The 21,408-nt window shown below is 41.0% G+C and overlaps 4 protein-coding genes across 10 annotated transcripts; 2 read left to right on the forward strand and 2 right to left on the reverse strand.

Annotated features, from left to right (window-relative positions):
- The first annotated feature begins 1,486 nt into the window (after window positions 1-1,486).
- On the forward strand, window positions 1,487-10,310 carry LOC138225135 (uncharacterized). Of its 5 annotated transcripts, none has more exons than XM_069184286.1 (7): window positions 1,491-1,636; window positions 3,185-3,271; window positions 4,683-4,767; window positions 6,071-6,182; window positions 6,863-6,911; window positions 7,076-7,197; window positions 7,519-10,310. In XM_069184286.1, the coding sequence occupies exons 4-7, from the start codon at window positions 6,071-6,073 to the stop codon at window positions 7,725-7,727; spliced, it is 492 nt and encodes a 163-aa protein (XP_069040387.1). In that variant the 5' UTR covers window positions 1,491-1,636; window positions 3,185-3,271; window positions 4,683-4,767; the 3' UTR covers window positions 7,728-10,310. The 5 variants fall into 5 exon arrangements, with proteins under 5 accessions (XP_069040391.1, XP_069040389.1, XP_069040387.1 ...); XM_069184287.1 differs by lacking the exon at window positions 1,491-1,636 and adding an exon at window positions 1,664-1,685; XM_069184288.1 differs by lacking the exon at window positions 4,683-4,767 and having other exon boundaries at window positions 1,488-1,636.
- Window positions 10,311-10,511: 201 nt separating this feature from the next.
- On the reverse strand, window positions 10,512-15,120 carry derl2 (derlin 2). The gene is made up of 7 exons (XM_006640824.3): window positions 14,983-15,120; window positions 14,259-14,324; window positions 13,708-13,781; window positions 13,294-13,387; window positions 12,169-12,364; window positions 11,787-11,877; window positions 10,512-11,225 (listed from the first exon to the last, which is right to left on the reverse strand). Exons 1-7 carry the CDS (start codon window positions 15,073-15,075, stop codon window positions 11,120-11,122), a joined length of 720 nt encoding a protein of 239 aa, XP_006640887.2. The 5' UTR covers window positions 15,076-15,120; the 3' UTR covers window positions 10,512-11,119.
- Window positions 15,121-15,371: 251 nt separating this feature from the next.
- mis12 (MIS12 kinetochore complex component) lies at window positions 15,372-17,135 on the forward strand. 2 transcript variants are annotated; one of them, XM_006640973.3, is made up of 2 exons: window positions 15,372-15,452; window positions 16,234-17,135. In XM_006640973.3, the coding sequence occupies exons 1-2, from the start codon at window positions 15,434-15,436 to the stop codon at window positions 16,872-16,874; spliced, it is 660 nt and encodes a 219-aa protein (XP_006641036.2). In that variant the 5' UTR covers window positions 15,372-15,433; the 3' UTR covers window positions 16,875-17,135. The 2 variants fall into 2 exon arrangements, with proteins under 2 accessions (XP_006641036.2, XP_015222873.2); XM_015367387.2 differs by lacking the exon at window positions 15,372-15,452 and adding an exon at window positions 15,475-15,649.
- A 353-nt stretch (window positions 17,136-17,488) lies between these two features.
- ift22 (intraflagellar transport 22 homolog (Chlamydomonas)) lies at window positions 17,489-21,264 on the reverse strand. Of its 2 annotated transcripts, none has more exons than XM_006640825.3 (5): window positions 20,966-21,264; window positions 20,632-20,714; window positions 19,959-20,048; window positions 18,774-18,976; window positions 17,489-18,219 (listed from the first exon to the last, which is right to left on the reverse strand). In XM_006640825.3, the coding sequence occupies exons 1-5, from the start codon at window positions 21,002-21,004 to the stop codon at window positions 18,071-18,073; spliced, it is 564 nt and encodes a 187-aa protein (XP_006640888.1). In that variant the 5' UTR covers window positions 21,005-21,264; the 3' UTR covers window positions 17,489-18,070. The 2 variants fall into 2 exon arrangements, with proteins under 2 accessions (XP_006640888.1, XP_015222760.1); XM_015367274.2 differs by having other exon boundaries at window positions 21,169-21,254.
- Window positions 21,265-21,408: the final 144 nt, after the last annotated feature.

Here is a 21,408-nt window from a genome sequence, read left to right on the forward strand (position 1 = left end):
AACATATTACTGTTATTTATTGATTCAAAAACTATAATCATGTACTAACTCAGCCATGTCAGAAAATATATTAGCCAATTACTAAGTAATATCAGTTAACAAGACTCTGTAGTCCCATCATAATTGGAAGTACAGTATATGTTACTATGCCAGGCAACACAGTGGTGCTGTGGTTGGCATTGCTGTTTCACAGCGTTGGGGACATGCATTCATTTCCAGGGGTGCTCCCTGCATAGAGTTTGTGTGATCTCCCTGTGTTCGCTTGGGTTTGCACTGGATGCTCTGGTTTCCTCCCACAGTCCAAAGACATGCTGCTGGGTTAATGGGCTTCTGTGAAAACCGGCCCTGGTGGAGTGTATGCGTCCTGTGATGGACTGGTGTCCCATCCAGGGTGTATCCTGCCGTGCGTCTGTTGCTTGCTGGGATAGGCTCCAGCTCTGCAATAACAATAAATTGGATCCAGCAGTTAGAAAATGGATGGACATGTTTTGACAGTATACCATGGCTTAACTTTACTTCACACAAATAGGAAAGAGCAGCCCGGACAAAGTCTAATTCCAGACCTTGCGTTTCTCAGATCCTCAAGAAAGTAGCCTGGGGGAGGGAGACCTAAAGCAATAGATCCCCCACAACCTGTCAAGCTCCTCAAAACCTGCCCTGAAATGTCAAGGTGTGTCTACTCCCCCACATTCCCACACAGCACTTCAGCCAGGACTTCCAGACCTGAGATGTAGCTGCCCCAGCTTTCATGATGGGGAACTGCTACAGGGGCCAACATAGCCCAGATTGCACCTTCTCCTCGCCCAGTTTACACAGGTCTGACCACGAGAGGAGCTCAGCACCTCTGCAGAGTTTATCCTGGCCCATCGTCAGCAGCAGCTCCTGGTCAGTAATGGGGTAGACTGAGGTGTCACCCCAGTGCTCTGACACCACCACAGCCAACATCACTTTCTCCAGTCCTTAGTCTCTAAGAAAATAATGAAAATATAAGAGAAAGATGGACCCCATTAGAAACTAGGGAAAAGCCTGGCATGGTGAGCAACTCGATTTGAGTATGGATTATGAACCATCTTGATGTTTGTACTTGAATTTGCAGACATTTGAAACAAGCCTTGCTCTCCTGAGTAACACAGCAACAGTTCCTTCAAGAACGGGGCATTCAGCCCATCACAGGTTCTCATTTCTTGCACCCTAAGTTGACTTCTGTCTTCTTCCCCAGGAGAGTCAATTTTCTGGTAGTAAACGTCATGTGGGACTCCCCGCCATTTCCATGCAAAACATGGAGAAAGAGCTCAGCGGCTTAGCCCACAGATTGACTTCAGCTTCTTCCTCCGAATCTCGCTTTCTTCATCACAAAAATCAGGATGTTAAGGAAAGCATATTAGTTTGACAGCAGTGTTGAGTGTGCACAGTGAATTGGGAGGAAGGGTGCTGCTCTCTGGAGCGTGTTCGCCACAGAGTCACCAGATAGCAGAAGTAGTGATGCAGACAAAGAGGAGTGTCCTGAAATAGAGCTGATGCTGGGAGGAAACTAGTCACCTCGATCGACAGAGAGCTCAGCGTGTTTTCTTGTAAAGGCAGCACACACGACTCTGAGGAGAACAGTCACTATCTCACACCACTCTCCACAGGACAGGTGAGGGACTACAAATTCTAATTCTTTGGATTTAGAATCCTTGGAAAATGTAAGGAATCTAGTAGCCATTAGATGTTTGCACATTTCTAAACTTTTACACTGTATGTCATCTTCTAGGTTAATGGGTGGGAACATAACATTTTAATGGTGGAAGGATTAGCTTTTGCTATATTATTGATGAAAAACACCTAGCAATATTCATGGATGGTCATGTAAAGTTATAAGCAAATATTTTATGGTGCACAGTGATTTTTTAATAAATAGAAGTTTATGGCTTTTACGTTAAGTCCTTTAACCATGAAGAAAGTACAGTATTTATCCCACCCTAGTGGTATTTGATTTTAAATGCGTATTTTTACTGATGAAAAAAATCTACATGTAAGGAGTTGTTTTTCTAAGATTGATTTCTGTTTCTGCTAACCAGTGAGAAGCTAAAAAACCTCAGGGGAAAAGTCTGCTTATGTGAAAAAACACAATGCCCTGTGTTTCAATATAAATCAGTTGTTGTGAACGTTTGTCAAGAACAACAAATTGACTTTTTTTTTTAAATATCAGCATCTACTGTCAAATTTCAGGAACTGTTCGATTTTTTTTTTGTTGAATTTAAATATTGCGCTCTTCAACAGAAACTTAATTCTTACACTTTTTGGACCTTATCCAAATGTCAGCAGTTTGTAAACCGAAGCTCTATTAAGGTTCTGGTAAAAGGCTTCACGCTCACAGCAGATAATTAGGACAATGCATTAATTTACATAGATTTCTGTAATCTTTTCTGCTCCTTTCAAGAAAACAGAAAAAGTTGTATACCAACATGTTGGAGAAACCTGTACTCAAACGTCACAGTAGATTTTAAAAATCAGATAAATAAAAAAGATCTTGTTGAGTTTGTTTAATACAGTATATGCTCAGGTGGGGAGATTTGTCAGTCTGTTAGTCTGAGGGCTGCAAATGTACAAGTAGAGGTTAATTCCATGCTGAAAAGCAGAAAGAAAGAAAAGTCAGAATGTTTCGACTGACGAGCCTTCTTCAGATGTCACACACCGCTGAAATGGTGTGATCTAACTATGGCAGCAGTGCCTTACAGTGCTGGGGCCTGGGTTGCTATCTGGGTGGTGTCTGCATGTTTTCTCCCACAGTTCAAATACATACTTGTAGGGTAATTGGCTTCTGAGAAAACTGGCCCTCTTGTGAGTGTGTGAGTCGGTATCTGTGTGCGTTCCCTGTGATGGACTGGCATCCAATCCAGGCTGTATCCTTGTGCCTGCGACTTGCCAGGGTAGGCTCCAGGTCCCCTGTAACCCTGAATTGGAAAAAGGAGTTAGAAAACAGATGGATGTCAATTATATGCAAAAAACTCAAAAGTTTGAGAGGAAGAAAAAAATCTTTACAAGGACTGATGGTGGGGGAGTAGGGCTTGTTCTTCTTTACTATAAATTCCATGACTTACTCATATCCTGTCATCCTCGGTCGCAGTCTAAGTAGCAGATAACTACTGACACAAGAGGAAGTTTTTTTAAAACCATTATGATGTGTCTTTCTTTTTTTCAGAAAAGCTGAGCAACCTATGAATGTTTTTGGATGAACCTCTTGTACAGTAACTAATGTACAGAATAAGAGGCCATTTCAATTCTTAAGGTAGGAAGACCTCTCCTAGTCAGTCTGAATGTGGGTAAGCACTGTAGAATATGTATCTTATGACAGACAAGACATAATAATAAATAATGCCCGGCCACACATTTGTGTTACAGGTAGGAGGAGTGTCAAGATCTCTTTGTGTCAATGTGGCTCTCATGCTTGAGCAGGTTTAGAGACTAAGTGGAAAAGTGAAGTATATTTTGATCTTATTATTGGGCATTGCAGCTTTATTATAATGCATTATCAGGGGAAGGTTTTTTACTTTTTTATTGAAACACCCTTGTATAAGTATGCATGTCTATTAAGATATAATGTATATACATATGGATGTGAGTGTTTCTCTATATATCCTGCTGCCTTTTCGGAGGTTGAAATTAACTTTGAGCATAGGGTAAATTGAGCATGAGCTCAATGGTGAAGATCTTGTAGCAGTGATAGGTCTTTGCACACAGTCATGACTTTGTTGAAACTAGGAATTGACGTTTTGAACTTGAAAGTGTTTTCCGAACAGTGGAGAAATCTTTACCTTTTCTAAAGAAAGCTGAAACGGGTGACAGTATTTGATGTGGCAAATTGTGTCTACACTCTAGAATGATCTTTGTTTGAGGTCCACTGTGTTTAGGTCTGGCTAGAGAACAATTTGGCAAAGTTAATAATTGGCAGAACTCCCGTCAAGATGCAGTATTGGATATTGCACAGAAAAAGGTTCTGCCTCTTTTACAGGTCCATGTCACTGTAATGTAGCCAGTAGGTCTACAGCAACTGAAAACAGCAGAACATCAGCTATAGCAACACCAGTAACCTCATGTATTTCTAAAAGAATATCTCACTACTTTCTATCTATATTTTTAGAAGCAGGAAATGATTTCAGCCAAAACATTGCCTTCTGGAGGAAAGAGACTAGTGTTTATGAACTTATCTTGGCTGTGTTTAAACTATATATACTGTATATGCTAAAATGCACCACAGGCACTAATTTCTAATTTTGAGGTCTATACTTTGCCTGGTCTTGCAAAGACTGCAAAGAAACAGCATCACGTGTCTCATCAATAAGCACATGAAATAGCCGATTACCAAGGAATTAAAAAGAACCCTTAAAAGGCTACATAGCAAAAATGTGCTATATTTAATGGACTTAAATCCAGAAGGGTTACAAATGAGACAAGTGCATTTGACTCTCCTAGCACATTTGATTGCTAGTAACTAACTGACCAAGTCTGGGCATCTTGTTACACTCTCCTACAAGTGTTTGTGTAAAAACATCTCTCCATTTTAAGTCTACTTCCCTTTACAGTCCACACGTGTCCTCTGGTTCGGCTTTCACGTTTGAACTCTTTGATGCATGATTTCTCTCTCATCGTCACATTTGAAAATGGCTGAACAGCCATAAAATTGTTTTTCTGTCTTTCAGCAAGGAATTAATCACTATGTGTTCATCTGCTAATCTTGGCGGCTGAAATTCAAGCACTGCTCAAAGTTAATGTACTCATGTCAAGGTAACCCTGAACTTCAAAGATAGATAAAAAAAATCTCCATTTTTGTTATAATTGACAATTTTGAGAATTGCATAACAATTGTAAAACTTGTTTAACACCATTGTAGATAATATAGAATAATGCACTATAGTACAGGGCCAAAACACAAAAATAGGAAGAGCTGTACTTCAGACTTAAATTAAATTAACGACTTTAACAAAATGACTTAAATCACTTATCAATTCCACAGATATTCACTTGCTGATACTAGAGCAAGTTATTTATGACACCGTTATAATATAGGATAGTTCAAAGCTTGATTTAAGCAAGACAAAATATGAAACACTACAAAATGTCTTAATTGAGGTTTAATTGTGAACAATTGTTGAGATTGTGCATAGCAAGTGTACAGTAACAGTTTTCTGTCTCAAAAGTAATTCTGTTGAAAATCCACTGAGAGGAAGTAGTGGGAAAACATTGAAAGTCATCACTTCTCTATTTTCTATAAGGTTATTTTATGAGAAGTGAAGACCTTAAAAAGAAATAAGTACTTTTATTGAGCTCACAGGGCACACTCAACAACGGCGTTAAATCAGATCTGCAGAATGAACAAACTGTCAAAGTTTTCTAACTCTTTTAATACGTATAGCGTCACATATTCTGTGATAGTTTGGCCTGTTTCATGATCCTCTTCTTTGAAGTTTCTCTGGACAACTTCATTAGGAGCAGATCAGTTCCTATTGTTTTAACAAAGTCATACTTTAACAGACCTTGATGCAGTGTGGTGACCAATACAGAGCTGTATAGTTAAAATTGTTCAGTCAATATTCCATTCTTATTAAGTATTAACACTACATAACCTTGAATACATGTTAATTAACCTTGAATACGTGTCACACTTCAGGGGGGAGTTTCAGTGGTTTAACAATTTATTCTTTACTCGTGACCAATGACATGTACTTCCTCTTGGCAAGTGGGGAGCGAGAGATCGTTAAATATCAAGACAATCAAGACCATTTCTCTCTCCAAGGCTGTGCTGGGTTCTCTGCTGTTCAAACTAAACTTTTCCTGATGTGGTTCAGGTGGGCAGCTGCGTCAGCATGCGTAAGCTGCAAAGGAACAAGTAATACATTTATTCCATTCTGAAAAGAGAAGACAGAAAAGACAACGTTTCAGCTGTGGAGCCTTCTTCGGGTGTAAGAAAGATAGGGCAGTCAGCAAAGATAATATAGCCTGGGAAAACACAAGCCAGGAGAGAGGATGAGGCGGGAGCAGGGGAGAGGCAGGGCAGCCTGATGTGTTTTCTTTTGTATCTAACCAACAGATGGAGCTGTTGCGCTCCTACTTCTGGCTCTGGGTGACTTTAGGAATGGTGTTTGTCTCCATTTTCCTGTGTTTTCTCTTCTTCCTGATCAACAAGTGTATCGCAAAGAAAGGTACTCTAAATACTTAAACCACTTTACTGTGTTTTTTAAGTCTTTTGGGCTTCAGTGACATTGCATGAACTTAACCATTATTGTTTCTGTTGCTCATGTTGTTTTGAAAGAACAAGGAATCATAATAACACCTGTACTTCTTCAAATGTTCAAAGTACCACTGCATCTATAAAAATGTGTGGGCTTTATTAATGCACTTATTAATTTCTATAGCATAATTGTCTGCACCACTGTTTGTTGAAATGACATACAGTAGATGCCCCAGTAAATAAGATTAGGCAGCTGATATTGAAAAGAAACTGCATCACCATTGAAGCACATCTCAGAGCTCACAAAAGGACTTTTTATGGACTGAGGACCAAGAGGAAGGATAAAGATAGCAGTTGAATTGGAGTATATAGTGCTAGTCTCATGTATAGTCTTAATTGGCTTTTGGCTACTGACTATCATAATTGCAGTTCATAACCTGTTCACACTAGCCTTGAATTTGTACCTACATGCTGCATTGCTTTAAAAATACACTGAAATACCCCCTCTCCAACTCACCTTTTTATTTCCATATTCATCTTTGTGAAGAAGAAATAAAGGCAAGCTCCATTATTTAAGTTGAACTCACAATCACCACCAATTTCCTCTTCATCTGCCTGTCCTACCTTCTTATTTTGTCTATGTCTTTACAGAACCAACTTTTTTTAAACCAGATCCACAACCCAACAATTATTATGCCAGGTAAGTTTCAGAAGTCTTATCGGCTTGGCTCCATATTGCATCCTGCAGTTTATGAAACTGTTTGGCTTTCTACTGCAAGACGCAACAGATTTCTTACCACTGATCAGTGGTAAGTTGCATTATCCACTATGTCACATAGAACTCGGGTTTATTTTACCTTTCAGGAGTAGTCAGTATCACCCTAAAGACCTGGGAGAGGAGCTACCCCCACTTCCTCCAAGAGTCCTAGATTTTCCATCATGTCCCAGTGCTGTTTCACATTTCTCAGACTGCTCCATGGAAAAAGGTGAGATCTGGTGGCGTTTCTTCTTATTAACAAGATACAGATATCTCTCAGCCCTTATGATCTATGTGCCACAACCACTGTACATCAACAGAAATGTTTTACATTCTATGAACACTATGAAGAGTGACTTTATTAGAATCTAGTGGTCACTCAATATTCTCCTAAGTCGTCTACATGCACCTCTTAGAAATAGAAATTTGGGAAATATGAATAGGGACACCTGTTTTGCACACATCGTGAGCTGCTCAGTGCCGCTTTTGAAATGGGTATATGTGTTGTGGGAATGTGCAGAGCTGACTTCACATGTGTGTTCACATGCAGTCACCAAATGTCCTGAAGACACCGAAAAAGTTCCAGACTACGTGAAAGTGGTGGCGACCCCACCCCTGACGGAGCGCAAGGAGGTGGCCGTGGCCATGGCCGTGCCCGTGCCCGTGCCCCCTTGTGCCCCAGAGTGCCAGGACTCGGAGGAATACGATGACGTGGTTTCGCCGGGATACGTCAGTGAGGACTACGATGACGTGGTGTGAAGCAGGTGCTGTTGGAGTCCCGGAGCCCAGAAACCAGGACAGAGAGCTTGTCCAGCTGCCTGTGGTGTTTTTACAGCATTGCCTGGGGACCAAGGGAGTCCTAAATGTTGGACTTTTTTAATCCTCCTGCTAGAATTGGTGAAAATGGCTTTTTTCCAATCAGACAGTGGCCGTGAAAAAGTTTCCTTGAATAGTAAATCTGAAGACTTCATAGACTTTCATAGAATTACGAACTACTGCTATCGGCATTTCAGGTCTCAGGTGTCCTGACCTTCAAGAATGAATGTCTAATGTAGGTTCTTACCTCCACATTTTCTCAAATTTTCATAAAGCTGATGGATTGCATTCTTTCAAACCTATGCTGCAAAAGCAATAGCAGGCTGTTCTGAAACTGGAGGGAGTGAAGAGTATCAGAGATTTTTATACAGTTTTTATACAGGGTATTTGCTCAAATCCATCCTGTTTACCTCACAGTTAGTCCAAGGCCCTGCACTGGAATCTGTCTACCGATCTCTCTCTATGAAAGTGTCTGCTTCCAGTAGACAACATGGCAAAGTATTAATTCCACCAAGAGCTGCACTACAGATATAGGAATCTTGGGAAGTGAAAAGAAGAATTAGTTCTGAGATAAGCCCAGATAAGCCCCATGTTTGGTTTTAAAAGTAAACAATGATCTACTATGCCACCTGCTCAAATGTCTTTGATAAAACTGCTAACACCTGGAAAATGTTCAAATTAATACCCAGTCTACAGTATTAAGTGCTATATGGTTTTCAGATTCATCACGTGCCTCAAGCAATTTCCATCTTCTTCCTGAAGTAATATTGCCCTTGAGCAGAAGAGGGAATTCTGCCTGTGATTTGACCCCTGGAGGTCAGATGGCAGCACATGACTGAGGTATAAAGAAGATATAAAGTTTACAATTTCAAAGTTAAAACATGACAGAATAACTAGTCACACTCGGCACAAGGTAGGAAGATCACAGTTTTAAGAGCAGTGACTGAGGCTAAAAGTGAAACTATCTTCAAATTGGGGACAAATGTTGCTTTATCTTTTTAAATATTACGCATTGGAATCAAAAGAATAATTCTAATTCACTGTGAATACATTGTGCAGAGAAAAATATGTTATAGACATCTCTTCAGGAACTGACCTGTATTATTTTGTATTCAGATTATTTTAAATATACTATTGGATTTGTGCATTGGAAACTCATACAACCAAGCTTGGAAAGGCCAAGGAGTTTTTGAAAGGGCAGTAAGAGAGAGATGCTTTTGTTTCGTTTACTTTTGTTATAAACTTCAGTCACAGAGCATACTTTAAGGAGTAGACCTCTCACAGTATTTTGAGCATATGGTTAAATGACACTCCAAGACATCCCATCTCTTGTTTTGTATGTGGTTACAGTTAAAATGGCCTGTTTCTGGACTTATGCTGTTGAGAATAATTGCTATAGGACTTGTTTTTCATTAAAAGTAAAACTTCTAATTTCATTTTAAAAGGTAATGTTTTATAATGAACTCTGGTAAGAAGTACTAAATAGGTTCAAGATTTTGTAGCAATAAAGCATGTTGTACACTGCCTACTGTGCAATTTTGTGTTTTTCCCTCCCACCTCCAGTGTGGCTTTGTAAGAAATGCGACAGAAGAAAGCCGGCTATTTCAGCCAGCCTTGCTCCTGTGAATGGCCTTCATTATTCAAGCTCTTCTCAAGCTGAAGAATTCCACTGAACTGGCTTCCCACATGCTGCAGAAAAAGTCTAATGTCTAGCGTTCTGTTCAGTTGTGGGTTATTTCCAATACACAGCATTTAAGTGATCTTTATGGAATGTTTCTGCTTAGCGTTTCTAAAAACAAGCTGCTTTTGGGGAACTGAAAGAGAAAATAAAAGAAAAACCTGCAGGCCTTTTGCTCCACAACAAAGTGAAGTGCTATACCCAGGCAGCAAAATTTTTTATTGCTATGGCTTTACTCTGAAAACCTGCTACATTAGACCCAGTATCCAGATTGATTTGTAGATGCTACCAGTATTTCACATGTAGCATTTAACCACATAAAAAACAGGAAGTAAATTGCAGCAGACAAGCTAAAGAAAGTGCTGCAGTTACAGAAGCTCTGCCACTAGAGGCCACTATACAGCCTCTAATCTTTGTCAACTGCCACAGGGGGTGTTAATTACTCATTCAATAATTGTTGAAGAGTTCAAAATGTCATTCTCGCAAAGGTGTAATTAGGCACTTTTGGCATATAAAGGGCATACAGTGATGGCTGTAAAACCTGAAAAAGTGATTGAGTGATTAACATTGCTGGCTCTCAGCCCTGTGGCCCCGAGTTCAGTTCCTGACGTGGTATCTACATGGAGTTCGTATGTTATCCACACGCTTGCATGGGTCTCAAGACATACTACTAAGCTAACTAGCTTCTGGGAAAATTGGTCCTGGTGGGAGTCTGGGCCCTGCGCCCGCTGCTCGCCAGGAGAGGCTCCATCTCCACCATGACCCTGTACAGGACAAAGCAGTTCGAAAATGAATGGATGGATAGGCAAAGCCTGAAAAAGTCTGCAAATAAAGCTTTCCAGACTTCACTTCATGAGGGTCTTGTGTTTTTTTGAGTGCTGACCATTTGACCACCATAGTCAAGTGTAAGGTTTTGGCACATTATTATTCAGCACTTAGACAATTATGTTATTGGATGGCTTAAGTGTAATCGTGCATCTGTGCAATTCTCGAACACTGGATTTGGCCAGCAGTAACCTATATAAAGGAAATACTCGCTACTAAAGTGATCTATACAATTATTTTTATCACAACCAATAATTAACTAATTTTAATGTTTGCATTATTTAGGCTATTTTGTTGTGTGTACTCAAAGACATTACATGGATCCGAGCCCAAAAATGAAGTGTCAGGAAAGAAAAACACCAACACTTCCATTCCTACATGTAGATCTTCAATATAATTATAAATACAAAAATGTAGAGTGTAAAAAAAAAAAAAGAGACGGCTCTGGACATCAGAAACAATCCAAGATTTTGTTTTGCATTTTGTTTCCTCCCTTCTGATCGGTGTTACTCATTTGATCAATATAATAAAATTAAGAGAAACAAGCGGTATTCCAGCAGGCCATGTGCTCCCCAGCAGCAGTCACTTCCTGGAAACCCAGGGGTGTAGGTTTGTGCACTCGGAAATGGTCTCTAGAGACAGTCCGGCCAGTGAAACTCTCTCGTCAGGGGACTTGTCATGTATCAGCCAGCAGAACCTCCATTAACTGGTCTCTCAGTATAGAGAGGGCTTTCACCCTCTAAATCCGAAAGAGAAATGGGGTGAAAAAGGTGTTCCACAGCTGTCCGAAGAACCTGTCCTCCCATGATGTCGCTCCTGGGATGTGGACAGACTAACCCCCTAGACGCTGGCCCTCTCCCCAGGGAAACCCGCCCGGTCGCTCCTCGGGGAGGGGGTTGTAGTTCACATCGTCTTCCGGGGTGTCAAACAACATTTTACTATGGGGAGATTAAAGAAGTATGTTAAAGAAGTAACTGCAACTCACATCTGGCAGCCCGCTGAAGCTCAGCAGGTGTGAGCCTGGCCAGTACCTGGATGGTAAAGCTAAGGCTGCTGCTGGAAGAGGTGTTAGTGGGGCCAGTAGGAGGCCTCACCCTGTGGTCTGTGTGGATCCTAGTGCCCCAGTATTGTGATACACTATAATGTAAAAAGGCACCATTCTTCAGATGAGAGGTAAAACTGAGTTCCTGACTGTCCGTGGTCATTACAAACCCCAGGGCATGTCTTAAAAAGAGTAGGGGCGTTAACCCCGGTGTCCTGGCCAATCTCCCCCATCCTTTACCAGTCATAACTTCCTGACAATCCCCACCCATCACCCAGCTGGGTGCTACACAGTGGTGATAGAGGGGAGTCCCCATTGCCTGTAAAGTGCTTTAAGTGGTGTGTCCAGAAAAGTGTTCTATAACTGTAAGGAACTGTTAAACAAGATGTTCACAAAGAAGGGTTGAAGCCTTAACCGTCCCAGCCGGTCTCATAAGCAATCCCTCCCAGTAACTCACAGAATGGCAGGAGTCTTGAGCCAGCGAGTGCCCCCAGGCTGGTGAGGGAAGACATCCTCCAAGAAGAAATAGACATGTCCCACCGCGATGCCTGGGAATGGGGATAAATAAGACCAATCAGGCCTTCAGGATCCCAGACAGGAGAAGTGTTATACCAGTGCTACACTGAGAATCTAACCGCTCGCCTTCTCAGTGAGGCCACACGGATTAAGCAATAAGCCATCAGTAGTTCTTGACATGGAACTACACCCTAGGAAAGCAAAACTGCGATCTCTTTCAAATCTCAGTGTCTACTTTTGGTCACCACTCCCCACACAAAAGGACACGGTTAACAGAAAGAGTTCAAAGCAGTGCATCCATTTCTGAGGCGCGGTCGAGTTACCCAGCAGATCCACGATGATGGAGTTACCAAGCAGCAGAGAGAAGCCCATGAGCACCCAGGGCAGGAATGGCGCCTGGAAGTTGAGCAGGCCGAAGAAGTTCATGCGCACGTTGGGATTACGCCGGCTCCATATGTACACCAACATGATCGTGAAGGCCTGGCCCAGGAACACCAAGCTCACAAACATGCCAAATATCTGAGCATCAGTGAAGGAGATGACGGGAGTCTGCATGGTCGCTAAAAGTCTTGCAGGTTTGAACTACAGGGAATGAGAAGAAATGGAATAAATACTGGGTGGGACCCCGAGACTGGGCTGTAAAGCCTGGATGTTTAATAAAGTACATGTCAAAAGTCTGTGTAATCAGTTAATTCATAATAGGACTGCCCCCTCACACCCCTTGTCAAATCTCCCATTGTAAAGATATGTAGCAAGTAAACAATCTCTGCTGCCACTGACTGGTAAAAAAAATGAACACATTGACTTGATATGACTTGTCTATACAGGGTTGTGAGGGAGCCACGGGCACAAGACAGGACACACCCAGGATGGGATACCAGTACATCGTAAGGCACAAACAGACAAATACAGACACCAGCTCCAACTTTCCCAGAAGCCAATTAACCTACCAGGATGTGTTTGGATTGTGGGAGGAACCTAAAGAACCCAGAGCCCCAGCGCTGCAAGGCAGCAATGCAAGCCACTGCACCACTTTGCCACCCAAACGGTAAACATATTAAAGCAAACCGGTGATCCAGGTTTATCAGAGTATTCCCCTGTACAAGTCAGGATTCTGAACAGCAAATATGTTCTTAATGGAAAGAAGCAAAACAAATATTTGAAAGAGTGATGATCATCACTAGTAGGCATTATTCTGCTCTTCACCTCAGTGGACTTTTGAGACGTAACATAAATTAACTGTCTTCCTCGGCAAAGAAGCACATCTTGCCGCTTCAGTAGGAAAACCCAGCATTCAGGGTCTCGACAAAACACTTTATACCACACAACCACTCTGTGAGCTTGAACTGAAAAACCAAGCCCAAAGCTAAAACATCTGATCTGAGCCCACTTATAGAGCGCAGACACGGCAGACAGCGCCCTCCACTGGACAGGACAGGAAAGGATACAGTCATCAGGAGCCCACCAAAGAGGAACATGAAGACAAAGTCAGCGGTGCGTCCCCGAAACGATCCTTCCTCCAGCATTCGGCAATACCTGTATCTGGGAGCCCATGGTTAAGGACACCTCTGAACAGCACACTCTAACCCCTGCTGGTGTAGGATTTACATGATTCAGGCCCTTATTTTGTATACAGTTGTTTGACCTCCTGTGAAATCTAGAGAGAGCAGGTGGTCAGGCCCATATAATAAATTGTACCTATTCTGTTATTTCGCTTCAATGAGCGGTCTGTGATTTTTTCTTCCTTTTGTTACGTCATTCTGAATGGTAATTTTGCTCTCCCCCCGATCATCTGTGCCTGCTACCCAGCCAGAAAGTCAATGATCACTATATTGCAGTTTAGTTAACCAGGGAAAGGATACAAAAAAATCATGTTGAATAAAAAGTTAAACCCAACGGGACCAAAGAACAGGAAATTAGTGATTAGGCGCCAGACCTGAAAGAGAAAGAAAATGATTATTGATGGAGACACTATCCTGCATTTAGGGCAGTAGAATGTTTCACATATTTAGACCTAAGGGAGCCACAGAAGTGATGCAACACAATTCCTTAGCTAGTTTCAATAATCAGGAAACATGTCACGGCCTCCAAATGGGCTGATGGAAGGAGTGTGGCACTGCACACCACTGCTTTTCCCTGATCATTTTTATCAAATCAGGTCCTCGTATGCAAAGTATTGAGGCTTAAAAAATGGGGGGGGGGGGGGGGGGGGGGGCGGCACACAGAACAAGAGGCAAGGAAACCAAAAAAAAAAATAATCCTGGACAGACATTTGGTCGTATGTCCTTTCCGGAAGAAAGTCAGTGCTACACCAATCAGTCCAGCTCACACTGTGTGCGATTATAGAACCAGATGCATGAAAAACACTTAGCAGCTATAAAAGATCATGAGGAGTATTTGAAAACCCACTCACCTGATAATGCTTAAATATTAAATCTGGGTTGAAATAGAGCTGAAAAGGTGTGATGACCTCTAATTGCTGGAAGAAGGAAGGAGAGGAGTTATAACACAACCCCATACACAAATCCCCTCCTAGATAACAGGCAGAGAAGATCTGGGTCACGTATACAGTCATTACTAATAGTAGACCAATGCCAAAACAACACTATAACTATAACTAGTGGTTTTAAATCTTTCATTAAACAATTACTATCTGTACAAGAAATTAGCCCTCTATTGAAGTTAAAATCAAACATTGAACTGTAATGGAATGAAAAGACCAAATTAAAACTTTTAAAGGAACAGGAGTGTCTTGGTAAGTGAAAAGTGCTATCCATTGCAAGAAAATAATCATACACACTCAGAGATATATATATATATTGTTTCAGTGCTTTTAGACTGAGAAAACTTTCTACTGATGAAAATCAGTTGGGTGGACAAAGCTTTACAAGTTTCGATCTGGTTCAGTTACACTTTCATAGACAAAGTCGTCTTCCCATTTTCGCGTCTGTTGTAGACAGGGTAAATTTATTTAAAACCATTACACAATAACTTAGGAAGTTCGTAATTAAGCTTGACTGGGAGCTTCCATTTTTAAAATACCTAGATGGCAACAGGAGAAACAAATAAATTGAGGCATTTGCTATGTCCACAGGGCTAAAATGTCTCGAATTAAATCTGGGCTTTCATCTACTTACCACGGCAGCAGTGGTGAATACACAGGCGGTGGTATAAGCCCGAGTTACTACAGGAATCTGGAGATATTCCTGATGGAAGGTTTGGTAAGCCATCTTGAAAGGGGACTGGGCGCTTCCGGCACTTTCCTGACACGTCAGAAGAGGAGTACAGCAAAGGGTGAAGGGTCGGGCCAGGCCAGTCGCGGTTTTTCATTGGACAGCTCAATTCCAGCGCTGCCCGTGATTGCGCCACGGCCATGTCGATCACTAGCTCAAGGGGGGCGTTTCCACGCTCTGGCGAGTTTTGATTAGTCCCAGAAAAACTAAAGGCGTGGTTTCTGTTCCGAGTCTACGTTTCGATTGGATAACCCAGCAACCCTGTTTACATGCCAGTGATTGGGTGGCGGGCGCGTGTCTACATCTGTGGGTGGGAGGAGTCCGCCGGTCCCTGCTTGAGCGGGAGTTTTGGAAAATGGCGGTGAACGGAGGAGGTAACAGGTTTTTTTGTTTACTACAATATATTTCTGTTATAAAAAACCCGCACCTTTCCTCCAGTATCTGATAAAGCGACTTTTTTCTTAGTTTCATTATTAGCAAGTGCACAGAAAAGCAGGAAGGAGGAAGACCTCAACACGGGACTTGCATCTGGAAAATGAGAATGAATGTAGTATGATATATTGATGAATGGGTAATATTGTGTTTATGTGTGTAGCTGCGTCAGTATGCGTAAACTGCAAAGGGACAAGTAATATGTTTGCAGATTAGAATGGCATGTGTTTAGCAATAATATTTATGGTACCTGAAAGTTTCAGGTTGTTGCACAAAGCTAAGGTATGCGTATACGACAACTGGAATCAATTTCCTGTTGTTAAACTCTGTTTATTTTTGGAAGAAGGCTCCACGGCCGAAACGTTGTGTTTTCTTTCTTCTCTTTTCAGCCTGGAATAAACCTGTACATTTTAAAAGTTGTTTTATGCTTGAACGTTATGTTGCCTATTTACATTCAGTATACAATAACAAGAAAATAAAAATAAACTGAAAATTCGTCGTAGGTGTTGCCTGTTCTACTTGTAGTTAAATTACAGTAATTCAAAAGTTTAGAACAAGTGATAATCCCGTGGGTTAATGCGAAAGCTGCTATCTTCAGTAACTGGTCCTGTATTTAGACGTATAACCGTGGAAATGCCTGAATCACGAATTATAAGCAAGTTACTTCTGTTACATGAAGGGTGTGATTTTTCTTCAAGACCCTATGTTCTGTTTTGACTCCAGCCGGGCCCCTGCCCTCAGCTCTGGCCGAGTCCCTGAAGCTGTACGAGGCTCAGTTCTTCGGCTTCACGCCCCAGACCTGCATGCTGCGGGTGTACAATGCCTTCCAGGACAGCCTGTACGAGATCATGCTGATCGTGGAAACCGTCCTGGTGAAGAAGATCAGGGGGCCCGAGGCCGCCGGGGAGGTGGACAGCCAGACGAGGCAGCGCACGCAGAAGCTGCTGACCTTCCTGCAGAAGCGCGTCAGCCGCCTCACGGGCCGCATGGAGCGTTTTCTGCAGAGCAGCGTCCTGCAGGTGCCGGCCAACGTGCTGCTGCCCGAGGACGCGGCGCACCGGCAGCACCCTCAGGGCCGGGAGCGGCTGGTGAAGCTGGAAGCGGAGCTGGCCGCCTTGCAGCTGCGCTACCAGGCTGAGGTGGGCGCCAGGCAGGCCCTGCTGGCGGAGCTGGAGGAGCAGGAGGCGGTGCAGGCGGAGCTGGCCGGCTTGCTGAAGTGCATTTCTGAAGTGCGGGCCGCCTACGCGCGGGGCGGGATGGGTTGGGTCCAGGAGAGCTTCACCTACGTGCTTAAGACTGCCAGGCGCATCCAGGACGCACTGAAGGAGATCGGCAGCAAGGCTGAAGGGCTGGATGAGCTGTGACACCTATTGCTTCGGCTGCACGCTGTGGGACGTGTCCATGAAAAGGTCGTTTCCCGTCTAATGCAATTTGGAAAAGGAACAATTTCCCGACCGTCTCTGCAGTAGATCTTGGACTGATCGGGTGGGAACACGGTCGCATAAGCTTTCCCTTACAATTGGACAGTTGTTTTCTACTTGATGTTTTCTACTGCTTTCAACTCTTTGTTTCTTATTGTATGGTTTCAGTTTAAATTAAATAAAGATGATTCTTTTCAGCTTTAATGTAGAACAAGTTTTAAGACTTAAATTGTTAAACAGAATTATTTCATTCAAATGACCTGCCAGATTCCTGATTTGTGTGTGATAATGTGGTTCTGCATAAAATTGAGGTTTCATTTAGTCATTACATTTATAGACAAAATATTTTACATAACTACCTTTTGTTATATATGCACATACAGTATATTTTAATTGGCTGCAAACTTGTCACAGTAATTGTATCTTATTCAAGCTAAACACATGCTTTTGAGAATTCAAAAGGAAACAACTGACTATGCTTAATTGTATGCATAATTAAGAATATTGAGTTTGTGTAAAACTGGATTTAGTTTAACTTCTAAAAGATAGAAATCCTCTTCTTTTAATGTTTTTTTTATTGTAGATGTTGTACTGAAAACATAGACTAAGATACATGACATTTACAAACTTTTTCAGTCAAAGCAAAAAATGAAACCATGCCTACAGGTTATAGTCTGTTGAAAAAGATGTAAAAAAAAAATCTCTTTTGCAAGACATTTGCAGTGCTTTGCTAAATTGTAGACTTCCTAGTTCTATGAGAAAAGCAAGCATTGTTGACAAAAGGAATTAAGGAAAGAGGATGTCTAATTAGTACTGAACTAGGTTTTTATATTATAGTATGGTCCATATGAATATTAACTCTGCTTAATGCATCTATACACTCTTACAAAGAAGGCTTGGCTTTATTCAAAGCCATACAATGGCCAGCCTGCCAGCTGTATAGGAACTCTGATACGTACCATATCACACACAGTGCTCTCCCAATATGAGGTAGACACTAAAGTTGTCTTTGTGTATTACCAGTTATACCTAAATCCCTCATAAAAATAACTAGTGAGTTTTAATTTTCACTGAAGAGCCTCAGAGTCATATTATAGCTGGTGTGATTAATCTTCAAAGTGAAGATGAGCAGCTGAGCTCTAGGTGATGATGGACATCTCCTCGCGCTCTCGGCTCTCAGACAGAGTCTTTGCTATGGTGCCCAAGTAGCGCCGAAACACCTGCCGGATCTCTTCAGGGTCTTCCTCTAAGTTTGAATGGACCAGGTTCAACTTGTTCAGGTGTGGAGCTTCACAGAATAAATAGGTGAGAACAGTAAAGGTGTTAACTTTATTTTAACAGATGCAAGTTAAAAGAGCAGACTACCATCTGTATCTGAGAAAAATATGATGATGGGAAATGTATGAGATGAATGCTATTTCTAAGACCTATCTATAATATCACACTATAACAAATGCCTACCAGAGCAGAGTTCTTTATATTATAGATGGTAGGAAAAAAACAAAGGCAAAGTAGCTTTTGTGGTAACGCAGCAGAATCTCTAACCAGTGCAATAACAATAAAATAGATATAATTCTCAATTTCTTTTATATTTTTAAGTTAGATATGATAGAAGGTGTTGTTAATATGTTTAATTTTCTAAGGCTATGAATACTTAAAAAAACATCCAGGAAATACAACTATAAATTGGGTGCAATTCAGGTAGTAGATTTGTCTTCAATATATTTTTTCTGTTTTACTTATCACCTTTGAAAATATAACTTAATAAAAAGTTAAGTACATTTGAGACTAAATAGCATACAGGCTATTTTGTATTTCCCAAGGCTAACTAAATGATCATACCTAAAGCTGGCTGTCCATTGTTGGTTCCGCAGCCTGGTTTGTGGTGAGCCATCAACAGACATTGGCTATCCTGCATCCCTTGTGCGGAAATAAATGAGGAGTACCAGGTCTCCACTTCTTTTAAATGGCTTGGCATGTCAAGGTTAAACATAATGACCACCCCATTGGAATCCTTCATCATAGCTGGCCAGCAGGACTCAAATCTTTTGAGCATAAACGAGATAAAAGCCAGGGAATATAAAATGGAAACATATTTCTATAACCATTATTATCAACAGGAAGTACAAAAAGTTACAAGGTCAAGCCTAGTTTGAATGCTTACTCCGTACAGCACAAAAATAAAACCAGAGACTTGGAGAGCACATTTTTTGAGACTGGAACTGAACAAGTTTAAATGTTCAATACAATCAAAACCCTGAAAAGCAGATGCTTTATCTCCAGTGTGACTTTCCTCTGCTATAGCAGCATGGTTCAAGTGCATACTGCACAATTTGTTATTATACCAATCGATGGTTACATTGTGAGTTTTCAGCACTGATTATGAGAAAGACTTTTTATTAGTAACTAAAAACACAGTTTTGATCATTAATGTGGTACTAATTATAATGATTCACAATTTACAGTTTACCACATCTCAAGTTTTATAGGATCTACCTAAAATAAATACAGAATTTTTAGTTATAATAAATAAAGCTCTCACTGTTGACACAGTACATACAACAGTTCTCTAGCTCAGTTTCTTTGTATATAAAGTCAAAACTAGGGACACCTGTTTCACCCTTGTAAGTGCTGGTAAGTGGGACAAAGCTAAATGACTACCACAACAGGTCTATATAGGTGTGGCTTACAAGAAAACACCCTTTAGAGTGCATTTCTATACAGTATAATGTATGCTTGCATGTACAGGATCAGTGATTTGCAGCACAACCCACTTTCGGTTCAGCTTCAGCTGACAAATGGATGACCTGATACTCTCCTCCGGAATTCAGGAACCCATGAATGAAGTTAAGGAGACACAAGTTAAGGATCTCCCACAAACAAGTCTGACTACCAAGTATAATGATGGTACCTCACGGGCCCACTCAGTACTGACACACGAGATTTCTACCCACTGCAGCACAACACAGACACACAAGAGCTCATCCTGCCAGGACTGCAGATTTCCAGAAATGACGTTGTCCTTACTTTAGATCACCAGCGCAGTCCCAAAGCTCCACTTCACATCCCACATTTTTTCCAGAACCTCCAAGACTCTGGCACTCAAACTCCAGAATCCTACAAGGGTGATCAGTTCATGAACAAAACATATTTTAGAAATTGGTTCACATGTGAAATACTGTGCTAACAACTGTTTTTAAAACCTAGCAGTGATTTACATTTCTCAAGACACCATTTTCCATTCATCCATTTCATAAAAGTTTCTTCAAATTAAGGGTCATGGAGGGAGCTGGAGCCTATCCTGACAAGGAACAAGCACAACGCACACAAGTTTTCCCAGAAGCCTATAAATCTGAAGACACCTGTACTTGAATAATAAATGTCTGAGTCAAATAGCTCAGTAATTGAAACACCTCTTTCCAGTGCAGACATGTATGATTAATTTTACCAGTGCATTTATGTAATGAGTTTACCAGATTGGATTCTTCTTAAATGACTAAGGGTCTTATCATAAGGTTTCCCAAAAAAATTTTCAGTTGGGATAACTCAGTTTCTGTCATGTAATTAACTTTACATTTGATGCTTAGATTGCAGGCTTCTTGGTTTACTTTGGTCAAAGCCAGAACACAAAATTATACATAACTTTCCCACTGAAACGTTACCTAGAATCTATGCAGTTCTCAAAAAACAAGATTGTTACCTCACTCCCTGAGTCGGATTGTACTCTCCTCCCACTGTTTCTGTGGTATCCGAAAGAAAATTTGCCACCACGGATTTTCCACACTGTGAGGGGGAAAAGTAACCATATTGCAGCTATATTAATGTTTAGATTTCACTTTAAGTTTGACATTTTTATATACAGTCAATTCTTAGTGATCCATACTTCAGTAAACTACAAGCCGCTTAAACACTTGCAATTGCATCGTGTAAATACAATATATTTGTAATCGATGATTCGATAATTTTAATGCATTTCATTTATTATTAGCTCTTATGTAATGTATGTGTTTTAAGAAAATTCGATTTCATCTTACCTCACCTGGTCCAACTATTAATATTTTCATTTTAAACATTTTTCTCTTTTCCTGAAACCTAAACCTAAAAAGTAAAGAAATGTAGGAAGCGGTTGCACACCACTAATTATCACTGTCCCGATACAAAACAAAAAGGGTCACATGATGTCAGACAATAAAAAAATAAAGCTGAAAATGCTCACAACTAAAAAATTACGACGTACATATTTCTGTACAGATTTACAGGACAACAGTACCGCGCACAGCTCTTCCATTCACAAAAATGTCAACAAACTCTGTTACTACACTCTGTTCCTAGGCACTAGGTATATCTATCTTGCCTTCCGATTAGCCCATTTCTAAAATAAACGCATTTAAGATATTTTAAAAACAGTTTCAATTTACACTATTTTAAATGAATAAAGTTATAAAATGTTTGCATTATACAATTTATATTTAACAGG

Source organism: Lepisosteus oculatus, chromosome 26 (genome assembly GCF_040954835.1).
Source record: "Lepisosteus oculatus isolate fLepOcu1 chromosome 26, fLepOcu1.hap2, whole genome shotgun sequence".
Lineage (NCBI taxonomy): Eukaryota > Metazoa > Chordata > Actinopteri > Semionotiformes > Lepisosteidae > Lepisosteus > Lepisosteus oculatus.